At 41.7% G+C, this 22,925-nt stretch overlaps 1 protein-coding gene across 2 annotated transcripts in view; it reads left to right on the top strand.

Moving 5' to 3' along the window:
• TTC7A (tetratricopeptide repeat domain 7A) overlaps nucleotides 1-22,925 on the top strand; it is a 182,558-nt gene that overhangs the window by 5,752 nt on the left and 153,881 nt on the right. For both annotated transcript variants that reach the window (XM_074144216.1, XM_074144215.1), the window contains exons 4-5: nucleotides 14,985-15,115; nucleotides 16,829-16,950. In XM_074144216.1, coding sequence (XP_074000317.1) covers nucleotides 14,985-15,115; nucleotides 16,829-16,950 — 253 coding nt within the window. The remainder of the gene's footprint in view (nucleotides 1-14,984; nucleotides 15,116-16,828; nucleotides 16,951-22,925) is intronic.

Raw genomic sequence — 22,925 nt, 5'->3', positions numbered from 1 at the left:
ATAATAATTTGGGTGTTTCATGATCTCACATGGTCATTCAGCTTTTTTGAAAACCTATTTGTGCTGCTTTGCTTGCTTTGATTTTGTTTTCTGTGGCACTGATTGAATCTGCTTCACTAATGAGCTCTTTTGGAGTAGGACTAATTTACTTGTAACTTGTACTAGCACTTGCATGGCGTAAAGGGGTGAGTGACTGCCAGTGTGTTTCATAGCAGTGTATTTGGGAGCAACTATTGGTGCACTCCAGAGTTTGAAGGAGATGCACTGTCCTTACTGGGAACTGGTTAAGGCCCTTGGTGAAGGGCCTCACCTTGGGGGTGAGGGGTTTGCCTTGGAGGATCAGGCCATAAATTTTTTTTTCCCCATGATGTTTAGCATGGAACGTAAATATTGTGTTGCCCCTGTATTTGTGTGTATACCATAAGGAGCCCCTGCCATTGCAGAGCAATCTCTGTGCTGTTACTGTTCCACAGTTTTTATCCTCCATGATTGTTATATTCAGATTATCCAAGATATCAAGGGTACAGTAGGTCACTCAGTATTCTACCAAAGTTTCTGACAGAGAAAAGTCCAGCAGAGTGAGGCTTGTCCAGCTGAGTTTTGAGAGGGCATTCATTGCTAGGATCACTGTTCCCCCATGCCATGTGCTCAACCTCCCAGTCTTAGAGAAAAAAAGCCCTTAAATGTTAGAAGTTTGTACAAATAACTATGGCTACAGCAGTGTGAATTTAAATTTTCATTTCAAAACATGTCTGTCCAGGCTACCTTTGCAGGGCAAGTAACAGCACAGAGCTGAATTGTTTAAAATTCAATTATACTTTACGCTAAAGATTTTTCTTATTCCCCTTTTGTCATTTGCTATCTCTGCAGAAATTCTGTTGATCCATACCATATTATTGCCTTTGCTTGAACTACTGGTTGCTTATGCAAGCTGAAAGCTTCTTCAGAGACACTCTTGAACATCATTGGTAGTAAAATTTTTGCAGGGATCATTTGGGCAACAATCTAGAAAAGGCACATTCCTGTCTTTATTTCAGGGCAGAACTTAGGTTGCCCACTTAATTTCTTACTTAGATTGTCAGTAATGGGAGAAAGCAGTTGGTTTAATAGCGTATCCCAGCTCATACATAGTGTTTGGTTAAACGCTAGAACATTGTATCACTTCTTAGTATGAACCTGAAACCACCTTGGTTTTGAGTAACTAGTACTGCTAGGTTGTGCCTGTACGCGGAATGTCAGTTTAGGTTCTCAGGCACTCCAGATAATGCTCGAAAGGTCATGGAAGAAAAAGAAGTCAAATCAAAGGCACTCACACTCATCCTTTTACTGTTGGAAACAAACAAAAATACGATGAGAAAGTTATGGGATACACTGGGGGGGAGAAATGAAATGTGAACCAGCAAAACTTTGCTTTTTTTAGAGCACCTTTTGAGCTCCACAGCACTGAAGGTTGGACATTGAACTAAATCTCTGAGATATTCCTTTGAAGGACCATAGCATGTAGTAGGTTCATATTATGGTAAGAAGCAATATGGATTTTATACCTTTGTGATTGGACTGCAGAAGCTGAACAGGGAAAAAGTTTCTTGCTTGCCTTGCTCAGTAGACTTCCACCCAAGGTGAGTATCAAGCAGTAAACGTTGAAGTTACTTATAAACGTGGGGACTTGAGGAGTTGACAAGTCACAGGAGAAATGGCACAGAGGACTCTCTCAGTTTCTCAGCCGACTGCTTCTGTGTATCCTGTTTCTAAATCCCCATGTTGTGAGGAGAGAAATTCTGTGGGCACTGTGAGTGGAGCTCTGATAACAGTTTAATTTTTCACAATGACTAATCTTAACCTGTTATAGTTAGTTAACAGATGGTTGCTCTGTACTTGTCTCCTTCCTCCCCGTCCTCCATGAAGTTAATTCTGCTCAGTTCACAGTGTGGCAGGTAATCTCTGATACAAGCAGTTCTTTCTGTTGCATAAAATAGTATTGAGTAAGCAAACTTGCTCTCATTTTGCTTCTAATTCACTTGGGACATGTTGTGGCTTCATTATCTGGCATTGTCCATTTGAAACAAGCAAGTGAAAAAGACTTCAGAACAATGCGTGTAACTGCTGGAGCCCGTTGGTTTCCCTCTGGCTGTACTTGCTGCAGAAACCTTGCAGAGATCTCTGATCCCAGTGGATAAATCTTCCTGGTAGTAGGGTGGGTCACAAGCCTTTAACAAAGCAAAGTATAGCTCTAGCCAGGGCTTCAGCATACCTGAAGTCAAAGTTTGTAGAAAGGCTGCTATGTTGTTGCAACGTTTGTTGCACAGCCTTCCTTGCTGCGCTGTGTTGAGAGCATGTCAAAAGCTGAAGGAGACTGTTGCCAGCCGGAGTGATGAAGGCTCAGGCAGGGCTGATGTGACGTGTAGGTCCTGTCTTTGTAAGGACTGAGGGTGCCTTTGGCTTGCTGCAGTGCTTGTGGTTAAGATGTGTGGCATCAGAGCTGCTGCAAGGCCAGTCAGCCCCGTGCAGAGGAGCTCCTGTGTCGATCAGGCCAGCTGTCAGGCCAGGCACTGGACTTCTTCCAACTGGAGGGGGGTATCCCGGAGATAGGTAGCTGTCTAAATCTGTGCAGTGATGACATAGCATTGCAAATGGTATCTAGCTGATTTTCTCGTAAGTTGAAGCTTTAACAGTCCCACTGCCTCTTTTTCTCCTTTTGTCCCAGTCCATTCTGCAGTAATTTTTGTATTGTTATTGGCCGTTTTTAGCTCAGGGTGAGTTTAACTTGTGCAGTTGCAATCTGAACTCTCTGTACAGTCAGAAGTTGGCTGGGGTGATTCATCACCGTTTCAAATGGCGTCTGACACAGATGAAGCGCACGAGTGGTCGGGCATTGGAATAGGCTGCCCAGGGAGGTGGTTGAGTCACCATCCCTGGATGTGTTTAAGAGACGTTTAGATGTGGTGTTGGGGGATATGTTATAGGGAAGAACTTTGTAGTGTAGGGTAGATGGTTGGACTCGATGATCCCAAGGGTCTCTTCCAACCTGGATGATTCTATGGTATTGTACAGTACAGCCTCCTCTTTGCTGACTGTGAGGAGGCTGTGCACTAACTTTTTTGTGGGTGTCTAAATATGGGTGAGATTAATTCCTTGTATCAGAAAGCTGCAGCGTGAGCTTGGCCTTTTTAGACCTTTGAAAAATCCATGTGGAAGAGAACAAGGTGATACTGTGTCTGTAAGAAGCTTTGATGATAGTCTGTGTTCTGTTGTAACAAGTCCAACCACAAGTCACACATACAAGGAAAAGAGATGTTGTTAGTTCAACGGCTCGGAGAAGTCTTTATTTTGTTCTTGAACCCATTTGAGTCATTTAAAGCTGTGTAAGATCTGCAGTGTGACACCTCTGAAAAACTGTAAGATCATGAGAAACTTTGCTGGATTGAGCCACTGGTTTTTATGAGCCCTCCTAAGAGCTGTGAATGCTATTGCTGAAAGCAAAACCCTGAATCCACCACATGAGGGTTTTTCCTGAGCTTGATTATGCTAAACAGCCTGGAGCCTGCATCCAGGGTTCTGGGTTCGGTCCAGCTCTTTGTGGGTTTTCAGGGTTTTTTGTTTGCTCTTTTTTAGGACAAACTACTGATCTTACATGTTTTCCTGTTTCTCTTATGGTTGTATTTTTTAAAACTTCAATGATAATGAGGTCAGTATTGCTTGGAAATATATTGTTCTGCTGTCTCCCCCTGTGAAATCTTTGTCTTGGGTTTGTAATACTGGAAGTGGTTCTTTGGAGGTTACGGTGGTGAAAGAAAAATAGTGATATCGCACAGAGATAATAAACAGAAAAACTGACCTTTTACTCAGCTCGTTTCAAAACTACCTGCTTGGGTTTAATCATGATTTTAAATTGACTAACTGAAGCCTTGAAATTTGAATAATCTACTTTAAACTTCCTTTTGTGCTTGTGCTGCTTAATTAATTTCTTATTTTGTGTTTGCAGAACTATTAAAAACATGTAGGTTTGCACTCAGTAAACATAAGTCTGGTATTAAAATTGTTAATTCTAATTAATTGGACGATATATCACCCACGTTCATACACTATGTTGGAGTCTTTAATTTTGACATTTACTTGTGTGTCATTCATTTTCTAATATGGTTTTCCACAGGATGATTAATTTCCTAGGTTAGATTTGTATTCAGCTGCATTTGTTTGGAAATCAGAATAAAATGTACAGCTAAAGGTAGCTTTATTGCAAAGCTAAGTTCTGATAAATCTACTTTTTCCTCTTTAAAGAAAATCTTTTCAGTTAAACAAGTGAATTTCACTTGCTACAGACATTGTTTTAACTCAGTGTTTCTGTTAAGTGTTAAAACTGATAAATTTCTTGTCATGTGTGCATTTTATTTTTTTTTAATTTGCAGATTAAAATGGGAAAAATGAGCTTTCCTGTTTGGTTTTATTTAGACAAAGCTTTTAGTTCAAGTCATGTTTTACAATCCTGTTAACAGGCTATACGTGCACTTTCTGAACCTGCTCCGCATTTCAGAGGGCATAACATTTTGCAAGGTTCATTCTCCTTTTTCCAGACAAGCATTTGGAATACTACTCTGCCCCTTGGATGCCAAAAAAGCCTCCCTGTGATTATGCATACTCTTGTGCTTGGGATCTTTTGCACAGGCTGATTTCTGATGAGTTCTTGAAGCTCTCTGAGAAAAAAACATTGCTGTAATAACTAAAAAGAGATAGTGTGTGGAGGTCCTACTTCTCTACCCTCATCATCCTGCTTAGACCAGGAGAGTTGTTACTTTAAAGCGTGCTGACTTCGCTGGGGCTCCAATTCACTACTGTCTGGAACCTGCCCACCTTGGAAGTGACAGTGCTGGCCAAAGGCACTTGAATTCTTTGTAGTGTCCAGGAGAGTAGCAAAGACTTTCCTGAAGACAACACCAGGGTTCCTCATAGTCGTCAGGAAAGTTTGTTGATTGTGATGAGCCAGAATTATACAGGGCACAAAGTTAAGAAAAGAAAAGCATAGGTTTGGGCGAAAGTTGTGGGAAAAATTATCTAAAACTTTGCTTTCACCTTTTTTTTGTGTGCAAATATATTGGTCTTGTTTGATAATGGGCTTCATGAGGATGATTGACATTTGGCAATATGCAGCTGTTTTAACATAGATGTTGCTTTTGATATGATACACTGGCTTTCAGTAGTCTCCTCCTGTTCTTTAACTGCTGTTTCTTCTACTGGCAGCTACTCAGTGAGGTTACTTTTGCCAGTATTTTCAGCTGCTGCTATGACTAAGTCCCCTTGCAGACAAACTGCAATGGAAGAAAAAACTTGTTTTCATTATTTTTTTTTTTTTTTTTTAAAAAGGTCTGTCGGGGCAGGATACAGATTCCTTTATGTTGGAATCCTTCCATGATGACTAAAAATGGCTGAGATTCATATCTCTGAGCATTGAGATCTGTGGGAGATGGATTCCTTTAAGCAGAACCTAAATAATAAAACTAGTTTTCTTGCCTGACCATTAGGAAAATTGAGTCCCAGCCACAAGGATGTATGATGCAATGTGACATTAAAAACTGAGTAAATGAGGGTAAGGCTTTTTGTTGGCAGAACTTGTTTTCACTTTTGCTTGACAAAAACTGCATCTTTTAAATGTTAATCCACATTGGAGAGAGCAACTTTGTTCTATACCTGGTACACACTTCAAAGTGCTTGTGTTCACAATTCTGCCAGCTTGACAGGAAGCATGCTGTTTATTCATGTTGGCATCAGAGTAGCTGTCTAATAGGCAAAAGCCCCGGTTTGTAGATGCTGATGTCTTGATAAAAGGGCCTAGTATTAGTATGTCTACTGTGGGTTTTCGGCTAGAAATTTAGGAGTTTGGAGTTGCTCTTATGTTGTGACAGTGATGACTTCGAAACCTGTTGCATGCTGGTGAATTGTGTGCCTTGGTGCCGCTGCTTTTTAGCTTCGATGTGAAAGAGTTGCCAGGCCCAGCTGTGGCATTCTTGGTGTTCCTAGGCTTCTTGTGGCAGCTGGGAAGCAGGTTTCCCTGCTGCGCTCCATGAGCTCTTCTCTGCTGTTGAGTAAGGTAGTTTACTTTTTTCTGTTTGCATTTTAGAAGTAGTTTGTTTAGCACAATCTGCTATGCATAAATGCAGCATGGGTGTGATTTTAGACTTCTCAGGAGAGCTAGCTGCAGGCCACTAAATGCAAATAACTGAACTTTGAAAAACAGAAGACAACAATAACTTCTTGTTCCTCTTGTTAATGAGATTTTGTTTCTGTGACTGTGAAGTTTTGTTAGTCTTCTACTACCTTCTCCACACACAATTGCAGGTGCTGGTTGCACACATGCACAAAGCCTCTCCACCTCCTGCACTATCATTTAGTTCTCTAAAGCTGTGGGGTCAGCAACGTCAGAAGATACAAGAGTAGTTTCACATGCTTTTCTGAGGAAATGGAACAAAGAATGCACAATGCTTGTGTGGGAACGTGAGACAACATCTTATTTTCACTAAAAGAAAACAAATACAAATGTAGTCTCAGGTGGCCTAAACTAGGGGTAGCACTTACATGGCTATGATGCTGTCCCCATGCTGGGGCTGTGTTGTGTAGCATGGTGTGTGTCCAGTGGCGATGGGAAGACTTCCACGGGCTGGTTTACCTTGGAGTAAGCTCTGAATGTCTCTGACCATCTCTTTAAGTTACAGGGGAATAAACTGTTAGTCTTCACAGGCTATGCCCGTTTTAAAGAAATTTAAATAGAATTGTCTTGAGTGCTTGATACAAATCAGCACAGTAAAATCTGAATTACCTTCCTATCTTCTCCTTCCTGCTCCCAGAGTACACGTGAAGGTGGGGTACTCTGGTTCAGTGACTGTGACTGCAGCTAGAACAGAACTTTCTCACTGTTGATGCTGCCTGGCAGTGGTGCAGATGAGCTCAAGCTGAATAAATCTCAATACTTGGTCATCAGCACCATCTCTCTGCTTTGTGCCCCGTCCACTTTTAATTTTTTCTCATCTGATTCTGCCTGTTGTATTTAGACCAGGGAAAAAAATGTAATTCTTGCAGCATGCCCTGGAATTTTATGAATGTGGATGGTGTTGACAAAGTCATTTAGATGTGGGGCTGGAAGAGATTGCCGTTCTCCCCTGTGTTTGCTGTGCCCCATAGCATTGCTCCAGCAGAGGCACCTCCGTAACTGCTATCAGCTATGTCATGGAATGGAGGTGCCCTCTTGTAGTGCCCTCTTGTACCAGGACAGTGAACATGTTCTAGCAGCGGTCCCCAAAGTGGGGTGTGTGTGCCTTAAGGGGTGTGCAAGGTGATCCACTGGGGTGCAGGAGAAAAATACTGGAACTTATATTTATTTTTTCTTTAAAAAACCCCAAACAAATGACCATTAAAATTAAGCTATACTAATGTATTGGATTGACAGTGGTGCCCTCGCTCAGTCTGTATGTCTGAGGGTCCCATGTCCACAAAGTGTCTTGTGGAAGAGTGGATATTCAGCAGTGCAGAGGGGCTCACAGAGGCCCCTGTATTTTCACTTCCAGCGTACTGCAGTTCATGCATGCTGTTCACATGTGTCTGGTTAAGTGAATTTATGTATTATATTATCTAGATTTAACTAAACTAACCCTCGTGAAATAGACAAGTAGCTTAAAGATTCCATCAAAGAACTTGCAGATTGCAGGTAGTACTAATAACATGAGCACAGTGAACAATAAGAAAAGGCAGAGGTGAGACTACTCCTATCACGAGCTCTTCATTAGCCACATTACGAGCAATGGCAGTCTAACCAGATCTAATCGGCAGTGTTTAAAGTCCAGTGATACTCAATTTACTTAATGGTAAATTATTTTTAGAAGCCTCTTTTGAAGTTTCTTACAGCAGAAGATGAAAAAACCACATACCATTGGGGAAAACTTGTTCTTCCTGCCTCTGCAAAATGGCTGAAAGAATACACAGAAGACAATATGGCAACAAACTAAAATGCATTCCTTTGGAAGACACATAACAACATTGCAAAAGACTTGGAGAAACAAGTATTAGAACAAATTACATGGTGTGGGAGGTTTGCTATACAGTTGCACGAAAGTACAGATGTTTCTAGTATGTCTCAGCTGATGGAGTTTACTAGATTCTGGTTCAATAATGAAATACACTTAAGAACTACTTTGCAGCATAGTGGGACTTGGAAGTGCACAAAGTGCTGTAGGATGTGATCAATGTGTTTAGCTCTATAAACACAAGACTTTTAAAGAGAATCTTTACAATACTTTGTAAATACTATGAGAATACTTGTACTGTGATGGGGGGTGACCATGAACATCTTTTGTACCACACCAAAGCTCACTGGTTATCTCCTGGCGAAGTGCTTAAAAAAAGTTGTCAGACTTAAAGACAAGTTATGCCTTTTTTTGTTTTACAAGAAGTCAAGTGTTTTGAGTTTGCTGACCTTTTCTGTGATGAGAGGTGGCTGTCAGTAGCATGCTACCTAGCAGGTACTTTTTGAAAAAAAAAAACCCATATAAATATATAGTAAATATATTGTAAAGCAGTGTGTGTAAATAACTATATACATATGTTGGATGTGTATGCTCAACAATCATTTTCTCTTTACTCGTGGGGTGTATGATCAAAAAAGTTTGGAGACCACTGTGTTACAGGTTAAAACTAAGGTTCAAAGATCTGCCATGTAGCTTAAAAGCAGCCAGCAGAGAGGCAGCAGGTCATAGAATCATAGAATTTCCTGGGTTGGAGGGGATCTTTCAGATCATCTAGTCCAACCATCAACCTAACTCTGACAAAATCCATCACTAAAGTATATCGCTAAACACTACGTCTACCTGTCTTTTAAATACCTCCAGGGATGGTGCCTCAACCACTTCCCTCGGCAGCCTGTTCCAATGCTTGATAACCCTTTCAGTGTAAAAATCATTCCTAATATCCAGTCTAAACCTCCCCTGGTGCAACTTGAGGCCATTTCTTCTTGTCCTATCACCTGTTACTTGGGAGAAGAGACCAACCGCTGCCTCTCTACAATCTCCTTTCAGGTAGTTGTAAAGGGCAATAAGGTCTCCCCTCAGCCTCCTTTTCTCCAGGCTAAACAACCCCAGTTCCCTCAGCTACTCCTCATAAGACTCGTTCTCTAGACCCCTCACCAGCTTTGTTGACTTTCTCTGGAGCTGCTCCAGCACCTCAATGTCTTTTTTTGTGGTAAGGGGCCCAAAATTGGACACGGTACTCGAGGTGGGGCCTCACCAGTGCTGATGGTCACTTCCCTAGTCCTTTTCACCACACTATTCCTGATACAGGGCAGGGTGCTGTTGTCCATCTTGGCCACACTGCTGGCTCATATTCAGTCAGCAGTCAACCAGACTTGATATGCTCAGGAAAATGAGCATCTTTGGATTTGCTGATTTCTGCAGTAAGATACGCAGTGTGATACGGAGCCTACATGGCATTGGTCAGGGGTAGGTGACTGAGGTTGCATCTCAGGGGAGCGGTTGCCACCTTCTGGCTTCACAGCCACTCAATCAAAAAGCTGTCCTAGTTTTAACAGTCAGCTTTAGCTGCAATTCCAAGTCTAAATAGATAGAGTTCATCATGTCAAAATAATTGGAGTAACATTGTTAGCATTGGTTTACTGCATTTAGTGGGAAGGCTGGGAGCAGAGGTCTTGAGTTCTGCTTTGATGCAACTAAGCAGCCTTGCACAGGTTTCTTAAATTTTCAGGCTTCGTTCCCAGCTTATGGACAAAAAGGTATCCAGATAATTTTATTTAGGGTTACTGGAATTTTTTGGCTTTCTACCTTTGAGATTTTTACATGAAAAATACCTCAAGTTTATAACAGATTGCTGTGAATATACAACAAGCCTGTATAATAGGAAGCAATGGTGAAATAAGTTTGCCCAGCTTTCTTGGAAAACAAAACTCCTCTCCACCTTTCATGAGGTGCAGTATGAATGAATGTGTTCAAAACTAAGGGCTTCTAGGCCTTTTCCCTCTCTTCTTCTATTTGCACTGCAAATAAATCCTGCTGAAAAATCACAGTTTAATTGCTGGGGAGATGAATGTCAAAACCCGTGATGTGAAGTATTTAAACTGCTGTGAATTGTGGTAGAAATAATGCATAGTGCTGCGTCTTGCCTATGTCAGCCTAATCCTGACTGCTGCTTTGACTTGTTGAGGTTCAGGCTATTTTGCTTTCCAAGGCACTGTAATGTGATAGGATGATCGAGGGCTGTGCTCTTAAGTTCAAGCCTTAGCCGGCGGGGCAGGCTAGTCATTATCTCTAAAATGGTTTGGTTTTGCTTTTGAATTTTGTCTTTGAGAAGTGTTTAGTATTCTGCTGAACTTCAATGAGTCAGCATGCAGGGTGTATGTGTTTGAAGAGCCAGTCTTAAAAGTAGTCTTGTTTCAATGCTAATTGATTTTTTTAGAGCCACCCTTCTGAACGAGGCTGAAGGCTGCTTAGAAATGAAGTGCACCCTCCCCTTGGGGACAGCTACCCAGAATGACCTGGGGTTCACCACAGAATGAGAACGTGAACACAACCAGTTTCCTTGCGGCGGTTGCCATGCAATATGTTCACACCTGGCTTACCTCATGACAAATTGTTTATCTTCCTGTAGCTAGAGTAAAACTATTGCATGCACTTAGCTGAGCAGCGCGCTGGCTTCTGGCAAGGATGGCCTGTCTGTGTGGCACAGGTGCTATAACCTTGCGCTGCCCACTAGAGCAGATGCTGTTGGCAGGGCTCAAAGTTCCACCTTACGCTGTCTTTTGCTCCATGATGCCCTACCTGTGTTCAACTCTAGTATAGCACCAGGACACAATACAAGAGGTACGTTTCACGCTCTGTGTGCTATTGTGTTTCTTTGATTCCTTCCTTAGATTGCCAGGTAGCTGTGATGCTCCTGGGCTATGGGGTTTTAGCAGCTGCAGGCTAACACTGTTGGTGACAGTAGTGTGCTGCTGCTGACCCTGAATTCTTGCCACCTACGAAGCCACCATTCCCCAGTTGTGTAAATTCATCCAAATATGGGAGGCTGCAAGTCTATGTAAAAAGGAAAATTAAAAGAACCTGTGAGTGGATTGGTATATTCCTCCTACTCAGAAGGAGGAATGCTGCTATTTGGAGAACTATTTCATGAACTGGAGGAGAGGAAGAATGCCACCTTAGCCTCCTGTTCTCTGTAGTGGTTGTGCAGCCTCCGTCTATGTGCTGAAGTTTGCAAGACCAGGCTAGGTAGCACCCTGCTTTGAGCAGGAAGTTGTACTGTGGACCCTCTGGGATCTCTTCCAGCATGAATTTTCATCTCACTTGTGTTGCTGAGAATCTTGATATCACATGTCAATGTACACATGTATGTTCCAGTTCTGGTAATAACATCACTTCATAGCACTGGAGCTACATGATACGATGTTTTCCCTTGGCAAGGACTCAGTGAGATAAAAGTGGAAAAAAAGCCTTCATAAAATCTCCCCTTTCAGGTTTCCATAAATGAAAGCAGTGCATTTCAGCTCTAGGTAGAAATTAGTTTGGTGACACCTCTTACAAACCTTATGGGTATGGTTTTTTTCCTGACATAAATGCAGATTAGGTTTAGAAGGGGACAAGAAGGGGCAAAGATTATAGAGAGATCAAGAGCCAAAAATGAATCTTTGCGAGAACTAGAGGAGGTGAATAGAATCCTTATCTTTATGCAGGAAAGGATAATAGTGTTGCTGTACATAGAAAGTTACTGCCTCTGAAGCGGGTAGAAAGAGTTTGATCTTTTAGAAAGGACAATCTGGAAGCTTGTCTCTCTTTAAGTCTTGAGCTTGGACTAGACTGTATTAGAAATCTGTATCTTAGCTATATAAAGCGTTCTTATGGTATATATGTATGTATATATTTAAATTTGGGCACCCGATTCATATGAGATGAGTTACAAATTGGTATTATCTTACCATAACTGGTTGTGAAACATACCCAAGTCCCTTTTCCTTAACCAAGAAAGCATATGGCTTTATGCTTTACTCGGAAGCTAATTCTGTCTTAGCAAGAGCTACACTTTTCTTGCTAAATCCAGTGTGAAAGTAGCATGCGCTTTCATGGCTTTCTGACACTTTTTGGGAACTGCATTGAATTTAAAATGTATGTTGTGGTGCAAAATTTTTCCTGTGCTGATAACTGGGGGATTGCGAAGACTTAGTAGAATTTGTGCTCTCAGGACCAGAGGGCTTTTAAACAGTCTCGTCCAACTGCATCTTAAGCAAATCTGTAATTGTTGGGGCTTTGAACTGTGAGAATTGAATTGGTGGCTGCAAGAGTAGGGAACTTTTGTTATTATTCTGCTCTTCACTTTGTCTACTGGATTTTTGTCTACTAATTTTTCTTTTCATTGCATTTCTGTGGTAGGGAAGAATAGCCCTGTTCGGATTCTGTAGAAGATTTTATACTATGATGACATCAGGTCAGTGCATGTAGTATTAGTAGAAAGAACTGTGACTAATGTCACATCACGTGGATCGTTTTTCCTTCTTGCCCTTTACAAGTAGAAAAATGTGCACAATGTAGCATAGTATCTGTTTTAATTCACTGTATATTGCTCTCTTCTTACTGTGGCAAGAAACCTTTTTGGAGATGTTCATTCCCCTGTCTCTCATCAGCCCCAGCTCTGTTTTTCTGACCGCATGGATGGGCGCGTTTGTTGTCAGTGCTTGGTGCTGGCAAAGGCTGCTTGCTTTCCTCCCCCACGTCAGAGCTTAGAGATAGTAGCTCCTTGCAGTGGGCTGCAGCATGTATGTAAATGGCTTTTTATCAGTCTGTTTTTTCTGTGTGACATCTCCCACGATAACCACCCCCATACAGACTGTGCTAGGATGGCTCTTGCAGTTTGATTAAATGTTTCACGTGTATGAATGACGATGGATGGTACCGGATTTCTTTCAGGGCCCTCAGCCTCACTTTGCACTTAAGGGGATGGTGACTCTGAAATGCAACGGTTCTTAAAATTTATTTTCAATTAAGGGGAATGACTAGAAATTCAGAGGTAGATAAAACTGAGACAGATCTAAGAAGAATATTTGTAGGCTGATTGTTCTAGCTTCAGCACTGGATGGTTTCTTTTTCTGTATAGAGAGTTAACGTTCTCTTTTCCTCTTCATTACATAGCAACAGGGTTAGGAAATAGAAGCTTTGAAATAATAGGAAAACAACACGTGATATAAAGCCAAAGACTTCAGAGATGGACTAGAAGACAAAATCTGTTAGATGTGGGATGCTGTACAAAGTGTATGTCAGTAGAAAGGAGACAACACAGAATGGGCATTAGTTAAGAGCAGCAAAATGATCATCGTCCCTGTCCCCCGCCCCGTCAGTTTGAAGTAAATCCACTCCCCCTGCTGTACTCTGGTCAGGATTTTCAAAGGTGAAAAGTACTAACATGTGGTCCTCCAAGACATAGGTCCTTGAAGGAATGTGCTGTGCAATTCTGTCTTGGGAGAGGGCAGAAAGATTGGGGAGCCACCTCTCAAGCTTGCACTTCTCATCTCAACCCACTGAACTTACTGCTCATATCTGGCTCAAATGTAAGACATGAGATAGGGAAACTCCTAGCAGAGTAACCAAGGGGACAAAACAGAAACGTTGAACATGAGAAGTAAACAAAGCTAAGACTCCTAGGAACCTGAGGCTCCTCCAACGTGAGTGCTCATACTGCATTGTCCATCATGGGGAAACCTGGCTCCCTATTGCCACCTCAGACTCCTGAAATGAGCTGTGCTGAGGTGCTGTGCCTCTTGGGATTGGGGGAGCCCAGGAAAGCGTGGCTCCTGGTACATGTGGTGGCTCCTCATGTGGAGCAGTGTCCTTTGCTGTACGCTGCAGCAGTCTAAATGGCTTCCTTGGAGAGGCTGTCCAGACAGCTGAACTCTTTCTTCTTTCATCACTTCTGGATCTGTGTCAGGAACACTAGGATTTTTTATTACATCTTACATGTTTTTCATTGGTATTAGGGAGTGTTATTATAGATGAAATCTATACGGAAGCATGTGCTGAACTTTTTACAACCTGTGTTGGGCTACTGGGCATCAGTGCACTTGTGGTTGGTAGGTGGAAGACCTGAGTTTCCAAGTAGTGGTGTATTGTAAAGATCCAGTGTGTCATAAGAACCTGTGCTGATCAGAGTAAAATTGGTATGTGGATGTGTAGCCTCTCCAAATAGATTTAGAGAAATAAAGGATTTCGTACTGTGATGCCAGACAAGGATCTGATAATAAAAGATTTTCATGTAGGGACAATAGCTGTGGGTCTTCAATTAACAAGCTTTTTGTTTGTGAGTGGGGTTGGATGTTGATTCAAGAAAGAGTTTTAGTAGTACAAAACACAGGGTTTTTTTCCTTTCTTTGGAAAAGAGAGTGATCTTGTGGTTAAGAGTCTCTTGTGCCTTGCCAAGAGCTTGCTGTGTGTCCATGTGCAATATGCATGTGCTCAGATTTTCCAAGAGGCCTTAGATTTTCCAACTTTGTTTTAGTATCATTTTCCAGTTTATTTTTTTCCCCCTCAAAACTGCTACTTATTGAAAGCTTCACTTGGAATAGTGGATGCTTAGGAATTCTCAAATCCAGTGCCAGGGTGTTTCTGAAAGAGCACTTGTGTTGAAGCACCCAAAATCTATAACAGTCTTTGGAAATATAGGCCTTAATTTCTCTGCTTGCTCATCCCTACCAGGGGGATGTACGTCCTTTCTTCGTAAAGTGTTTGAAAGGCACTATAGAAGCGTGCAGTGGCACCGTGTGCTAGAGCAGCATGACAAAAATGCCTTGCATGTGTAGGAATTATATTTTCCCGGGGGTCTTTTCCTGAAAGTCACTAAAACAAAGGGGAAACCCACCTATGGAAAAACTTCCCTGTCAGCTGGTAAATGAAGGACTAACATGGCCATACTTCTGTCGGGGGACTCCAGCTAAAGAAGGTGTTGCCATTTTGCAGGTCTGTCACTGGAGCGCTCAACCAACTCAATTGCCACACGTGCTCGACTGTGTGAAAGGGAGCAGGAAGTCATGGCTTGTTTTGAGACAGCATGTGTCATTGCCCAGGTATACTTGCAGGAGCTTGAAAAGGTAAGAAAAAACGTGCTCAGCGTGTTACCTGGTGGCCTGGGTAGAATTTCCAGGGGTTTGAGAGCAAAAAAGATGGGGAAATGCCAAGTGGTCATAGCCAATAAGGAGTATGAGAACAAGTTGGAAGGAGTGAGGTGTCTCGTTATAAGCGCTTGCAAAACAGCGGTTTATCTGGTCTCTGCCCGTTTCCCCTGAGAATGAGGTCTGGAAACCAGTTTTGCCTGTGGTAAAGCACTGAATACCTCGGATATGCTCAGGTTGTATCTCAAGTTTAGCCCTTGCTAAAGAGGGACTACAAAGTTTGCATAGCAAGTGCCAGCATGAAGGAACCTAAGATATTTTACATATTGGCCATGTAAATGATAGACAGCAGTGGATATTGAGATCCCTAGCAAGTTGACAGTAATGGTTTTGGGTCAGCCATAGCAGTTTTAACTGCCAGTGCTTCACCTTCTCCAAGTGAAACTGGAGGAACCTAGATCATTAGTAGCAAGCAACTGCTCAGTCAGTGGTTGGCTAGGGGGCCGAGGAAGATGAGTAGTGTGAGCCCTCTACTGAGCTGTAATACATGCCACTGATTTTCTAGGCACATGCTTAGTGATCTCTGTAACTTTGCCTAGCTGAGTTTAACAGGGCACACTATGTGCTTCCGTGCCCTTCTTTTGCCACACATTATGCTTGACACCACCAGCAGCACTGATGGCAATGCAAGTTACCTGTTCTTCTGTAATTAACAGCCATGGGCCATCTGACCAGATATTTCTGCTCTTCTTAGCAGCAAAGGTGTGTGTCTGTTCCAGGTTTTATTTTTAATTGCATTAAAACAAGAAAAAAAATTAGGTTAAGTGCATAAATAAAAATTCATAAAGAAAGCAAACTAACAAGTTTTCTGCTCTGTCTGTTTGTAGGAGAAAGCTGAATGGCTATTTTATTTAAAATTTAGTACTGTCCTTCCCATGTGGAAGTATGAGTACCTGCCAGTACTGAGCACTGTAAAAGTTTTTACTGACAGCTTGTGTCTTCAAGGAAGGGAAAGAGTTTGAACTGTAATTCATTCCTCTTCTGGACACAGAGACAAGAATGCAGGATTACTGATAGATGTACTAGAAGTCCATCAGCCTTCTCCAGTCCTGGATGTAAAACCCTGCTTTGGAGAGTTCACATGGGGCAACTTTCAACAATGAAAGCTGTTTGTTACCAGTAAGGAAGCAAAAGCAAGAAGGATTTGATGGGAGAAACAGAGGAAAGGCTAAGATTCTTTCACCAGGACTCCTGATAGCTTACTAATTCTTAACATATGTTTATGTTATGTTGAACTAGACATACCTACTCAAACATTGCATTAATATTTTTGTGCAAGATGCGGGATCTACATGGTTGGAGTGGTACTTCTGAAGCTTTTGGTATTAATGCATAGCTTTCTCCTTACTTTTTTAAAGGTTGGAAAGTAATAAGGGATGGTGTTTCAAACTCATATTGCATGTAGAATATTGCATGGAACTCACTGTATTTATTTATTTATTATGTGTTATTTATTTTAAAGTTAACTTTGAAAGGTTTTTGGGTAGCTAATGAAGGTAAGTTTTCGAGTAGGAGGAGGAACCTGATGGCAGAAGCTAACATTGTGTTGTTGGAGATGTGTCTGGCTCATGAGGAACTGACTAGTTCAAAGAGTTGTCTGTAATCCCAGATATTTCTTTCCTCCCCTCACAGACCTTCGGCAACACGCATTCAAGGAGTATCAAGGGCAGCAGCATGACTTACTCTGAGTTTGAACTTTCCTACTTCCTGGAAGCAGCTCTACAGAGTGCCTATGTGACTCATTTAAAGAAGGGGTAGGTGGATGCACATGTTAGTAAAAATAGATAATATTGCATGTTTTGTCTCAGAACAGATGAAGGCTTATTTCCCTTGTATGTGTTCTGTTTTGACTTTTTTGCTGCTGGCTCGCTTTGAGTCCCATCAGTGTACCTCCCTTCTATTTGTCTCTCTCCGTCTCTCTGAAGAGTCCTAAGCCTTGTTTTTCCAGACCCACAAGTAGGGTGGAGTAGAACAGTTTTGTTATCTTGACTCAGCTCTGTTCCCTGTGGAGATGAGTGGAGTTTGATCGTAAAAAGAGAGTGGAATTTACACTGCTGTGTGCTTCTAAAATGTTCAGCCACGGGGCCTGGTTTAGAGCTCAGTGAAGTCTTAAGCGTAGTTTCTGTCATTTGTTTGTTTGTTTGTTTATTTAAGGTCTTAACTGTCCTGATCAATACACTACATCTGTGTGGTTTTACTAGAAAGAACGCATGTGAGAACAGTGCTGCTCCAGGGTATTTAGTATGCTTCTGAAATACAGCTCCCAGTGAACCTTGGAAGTGCAAGAAGAGTTGGTTGCTGCAAGCCAACAGTGAATTTCACCTGAGGAAAATCTTCTCTAGAACAATAAAAAAGACACTGTAAATGCTCACTTCCAAAGGCCATCAGTGAGGCCACACTGTTGTCTAAAACAAGCCATGTCTTCAAAACACAGTGAACTCTGAGCTGATGGAGAGATTGCCATGTAGGGAGAGACTGTCTGTTCGCCATGTGTAAACAGTACTCCTAAGAATCTATCCCTCCTTAGTCCTGTTCTTGCACTATATTAGCCCATTTGTTCTCAAGGAATCAGATACTGGATTTCTCGCTGCTCTGTGTAATATTGCTGGTCAAAGTTTTATAAACTTTTTTAAGCAAACCATCCTTCAAGAATTTAATTTTGGCTGGTTTTTTTACCGTCACGCCCTGTCAAAGATATTTTCTCTCATTTTCTTCACTACTCCTCCTTTTCCTGCTAAGTGGAGAAGAAAGCGAAAAATGAGGGGAGATTGAAAGGAAGAAAACTAGGGAAAAAAAATCCCAGAAAAAAATCAGTTTAAATTCTTCTGTAGAAAATTGGTACCATTTTTTTGACTCTGGAGGAGGAGGGGTTGCTCCTTGTTTAGGGCTTTTTTGCTAGTGTTTTTTCATCCCCTAAGAATGACTTTAAATGCAACTGTGAATAGCCTCTGTGTTCCACATTCTTTCATTAAAAGCATGTATATACAGTGAAGCTGTACTCATAAGCATATCCATGAGAGGTGCCTTCAGGAAAGCCTTATTTAACTCAAAGACAAATACACAAAGCCCAAATGTTGTGAAATGCCCACTTTAGTCAGGGAAGTACAAGTTTATGTGTAAAGAAAGTATGGACTTGTAAGTCTCAGTATCACTTTGGTAGTAGAGGACAGGTATGTGGTTTTCCTGGGTGAGTTGGTGGTTGACCAGCTGTGGCACAGCTATCCTAGCCTTTTGCCATTCTCACGGTGAACGAAAAGCTCAGATCTTGTCAGCAAGCTCATGAACTATGTAACAAAATAAAACCTCATTTAGAACATACGGCACTGATGTCCTCTAGGCACCTTTTGAATATCAAACTCACTCATGTTCATTTTATTCAGCAATGTTTTAAATTCAGTCTTTACCAGTTCAGTATATCCAGTGGGTTGTTTTAGCTATTACTGTGGGCCCTGCTTTCTCCCTTCCCACGTTATTTTAATGACAGCCTTAAAAAAAATCCAACCACAAAACAACCCACAAAAACCCCTACAGGAAAACGATTTGTAGTCAAAATACATGTGTGAATTAAGCAGCGCTTTGATTATAAGCTGAATTGCTGCAATAGCAGCAAAATGTTCTCTGTAGCTGTCTCCTGATGAAAGAGCATCCCAGTCGGTGCGATGGAGCTCTCGTGGCTCCTTCGGGAGAGGAGCCCCACACGCTTCTTGCCTCCTCCAGTGCAAGTGAGAAACATCAGCCAGGGAAATGAAAGCTCTGGTGGGGGGGGAAAGGAACCTGGTGGGACTCCACAGCTTGTCTCTCATCCCCTCCCCGGCTGGTATTAATGTGTGGTTTCTGCCACCAGAGGGCATAAGCAGCATTGGGATATATTAGCGAAAGAGGGGGGGGAAGTGGGAAGAAGCTTTTTAGGATGCTTCATGTGTATAATAAACTTCTCCATCCAATATTGAACAGCTCAAAGAAACGCTTTTGTTCTCCTTATTGCTTCCAGCATATTCAGGTAGGAAATAAACTTTGGATGATGAATGCTCAAGTTGGCAGGGGGGTAGGTCCTATCGGGTAGGAAGTCCTTCCCCAGCGGCACATGTGTACAAAGGAAATGGCAGGTGCTTTATTCTTGTCTTGCCAGGCATAAGAGCTGAGGGGTGTGAGTAGTGTTGTCATGCTTTTGTTTCTGCTGGCAGGAACAAGCATGATCCTATCCTATCGGAGCATGATGAGGGATCCCCTTTTCTCTTGCAGTATGCAGCGGAAAGAAAGCACCAGTCCAAAAGAAAGGTCCGGTCTCCCTTTCAGATGTTGAATTGCCATCTGTAAGGCCCAACAAGTCTTGCAGCTGTGCAAGACTTGCGCAGATGTTTTTAATAAGCTGTTTACTTAAAAATATTGTGTTGCTGAAGACACTTTTCCTGCAGTTGATTGCCCTGCTGCATCCCAAGAAAGCTTTTTTTTATTCTTCCAGTGAGCAATGTTGATGCTGTGGATGCAGAATAAAAGCAGGCAGAAGCTGTTGTACTGTAGGAATCAGCCAGTTGTCTTTCATGCCAGCATCTGCAGTGGGTTTGGTTTTTTTTTTTTGGATGTGGATGTGTGAAGATCAGCCTTATTTCTTACTGCCTTTCCGTTCAGAGTGTTGAGTGGGTATTACTACTTCATACTGTTTGGTCAAGTTGCTTTTAGTATTTTCTTTGGGCAAACACGCTCCACCTGTGTGAAGTAATGGTCGTATGTATACTGCTGTCTTAATGGCACTTGAAGTGTTTGTAGAGTTTCACAAGCAAGACAAAGAGCTTTCTAGAGGATGTGGTTGGATTTGGAAACTCTAAATGGGACATTTTTGAAGAAAATGAATTTCTGAAGAATAAATACTAAGCAGTCATTAGAAATTGGATTTCCTTATGATCCCTCAAGTTAGGACCTAAATTACTTTGGAAAACCCCAATGAAAACTCCTAGTAGGGTAAGCTTACACAATTCTCTTCTCTTCTCTTCTCTTCTCTTCTCTTCTCTTCTCTTCTCTTCTCTTCTCTTCTCTTCTCTTCTCTTCTCTTGTCAGTTTTCTAGAGTACTCAGTTTCCTTTTTGAAATTTTTTAGGCCTCTTTTGCAAGGGCACTTTGAAAGAGTAACTTCACGTGTGTGTTGTTTCACAGTAGAATTTAATGTACAAAGGCAGGCAGGACAGTGTCTGCCAGTCTATTAATCTCTTCTGAGGAATCTATGTGGGCTTTCTCCTCATTTATCTCCTCTTCGGTCCTCACAGTCTCACAACCTTATCCAGGACACTGCCTACTGGATGGATCTAGAGAAGTGCTAAGTTTTTGTTTTGCATTGGGTTTTTCTGGGCGCTTCACTTGACAGACAGGCTGCCTTTAGGAAACTCTAATGTGCTTTAGTTGTAGTTACTTGTCCTGTATGTTCATTCATAGGAATCTGAGAATCTGAAGCTTACTTCTTCAGGTGCATTTTGGGCCTGTGCATTAACAGCTGTTTAAGGAGAAAGTATAGATTTTTGAGAAACCTGGGTGAGATGCAAAGATGCAAAAGGAGCTGGGCAGAAGCAATGGTGTTGGTGTTGTTTGTGTGCTCCAGTTGCCGCTTTCCCCTGGAGGGGTGCCTCTGCAAACTGCCATGTAGTCATCTCAAGATGGTCTGTCTCTTCCAACTGTTAGTGGCTGTTTTAACAGTTAATGAGTGGGTGTAAGAACATGATCTTCTGGTGCCCATGTTGTTGGCGGACTGTCTTTGCAGATCTGTGTGCCCGCTGTCCACTCTAGTTCATTATCAATATTTTCCCCAGTAATTTGCATAGAAGACAGTGTATTTCTTTTATTTTCTTGTATGTTAAAATCATGTGTAGTGTTAACCAAACAATATGACATAAATGTGATACAACTGCTTTGATTCACGGACTGGTAATTACTTACCCTGGATTAACCCGGTACTTGTGCAAACAAAACAGGTTTTCCTGTGAAGTTGGACTCAAGGTGCTCTTTGTCACAGTTTGTGCCTGTGATTTTCTGTGTTCATCTTTATTAGGTTAGCTATAACTGAATCCTAAACCACATTTAATCATGTTTTTTTTAAATGCTTCTCTTGCCACTTTTGTGGCTAAAATCAAAGCAGTTTAATGACCATGTGCTTTTCCTTTCCTGTTCTGCCTCATTTCTTTTCCTGGCATCTTAGCAGTGCAGTAGGGGCCCATGGACTCTTCCAACTCATTTAATTTCCATGATCTGATGTTCACTTATGATACCATGGCTTGAGGCAACAGTACCTGGGATTTCTAGATAGTCTTCTATCCAAGTCCTGCAGAGGCTCAAGATTGCTTAGTTTCTGATCTAGACAAGATCAAATGAATTCACCATTAATTGCCAGAGACTTTGTTTGCATCCTCATTCACTGATTTACATACATGTATTTCTGTTCAAATACACACTTTTCTTTTTGTTAACTTTTTCAGGTCCTAATTTAAAAAAAAAATCTCTTCAGGTGCACGTTTAGTATATGAGGGATATCTTTTAATAGAACAATAAGTTCCTTATCGTTATGAGTGGAGCAATTCATATACTTAAAATGAAATGTGTGCTCAGATGGCCTCCTGGCTTGGCACAGTAGAGTGGAAAGACAAACTCCTGTAGTGAGGTATGTTTGCAGACTGCTGGCAGGTGTTCTCTGTCTCCTGTCACAGCTTAATAACGTTCGATAAAGTTCAAAATATGAAAGCTGCCAAACCAAATCCTCAGTCCTGTAGAACTGGTATCATTTTCAGATGCTTTGCATGTTTCAGAGTTGAGAGCTCAGAGCCTGGAGCAGGTGCTCTCTGAGAGACCTTGACCACACAAGCACCTGTCTGGGAGGTGGTGAGTGCTGGGTGCTCCTCCTCTGCTGCCCATTTTGCACTCCTGCCTTCTCTTGAAGGTGTTACTAGGCATTTGTCATGCGGGTCATGGTTTCAGCCCTGACTACTTGCAAATGGGCAGAAATTTGCGATTTATTCTTGCATTCACTTCAGTGTGTCAATATTCCTTCCTTTTCTTCTTGCTCCCCCCTCCCAGAGTAAGGTGTTTCTGCCATGAAGCTGAACTTTGTTTATGATCTTGTCTAAAAAGTGGAACTGAAATGGTGCTCCAATTCTCTGGGAACAAAACTGTCTCTTTTTAGCACATTCTCCAGGCTTTTCATCTTTTAAGTATGTGCCAAACGTGGAATTAATTTGCTTTGCAAGTGGTCAGTAATCTTCTTCGTGATGCTAGTTAATGGAATTGACACTTTATTAAGACAAATACCATTATCTTAGTAAGAAATCTAAATATATGCATCTCTGAAAATATTGTAGAACTGTTATATGCCATAAGTCTTCTGTTCAGCCTCTTAAGAAGCCCAAGGAAGCACAGGAAATGCCAGTAGTTTTCGGTAATTGAGGAGAGCAGTTGGGCAGGTGCATTTTGTTTAGATGGGGGAATTTATTGGCATTGACTATCTGATAATAAATAGCATGTAACAATTATGTTGGATTTCATGTGACTACTTGTGCATAAATATCACAATGTGGTTTATTGCTTTCCTCAGTTTAATGTCTAGAACTACATCTTTGTGGGTATATTAATTCCTAGACCTACAGGAAAGCACCAGACGTCTTGGCCCTGTAACTGGAGAGCCTACTGAAGCATTAAAGTCCAATTTACAAAACCTCCCTTGAGCGTTTATCCTTTGATAAATTCAAAGCATA

This window comes from Numenius arquata, chromosome 2, assembly GCF_964106895.1.
Source record: "Numenius arquata chromosome 2, bNumArq3.hap1.1, whole genome shotgun sequence".
NCBI lineage: Eukaryota > Metazoa > Chordata > Aves > Charadriiformes > Scolopacidae > Numenius > Numenius arquata.
This window is presented reverse-complemented; position numbering and strand designations above follow the sequence as displayed.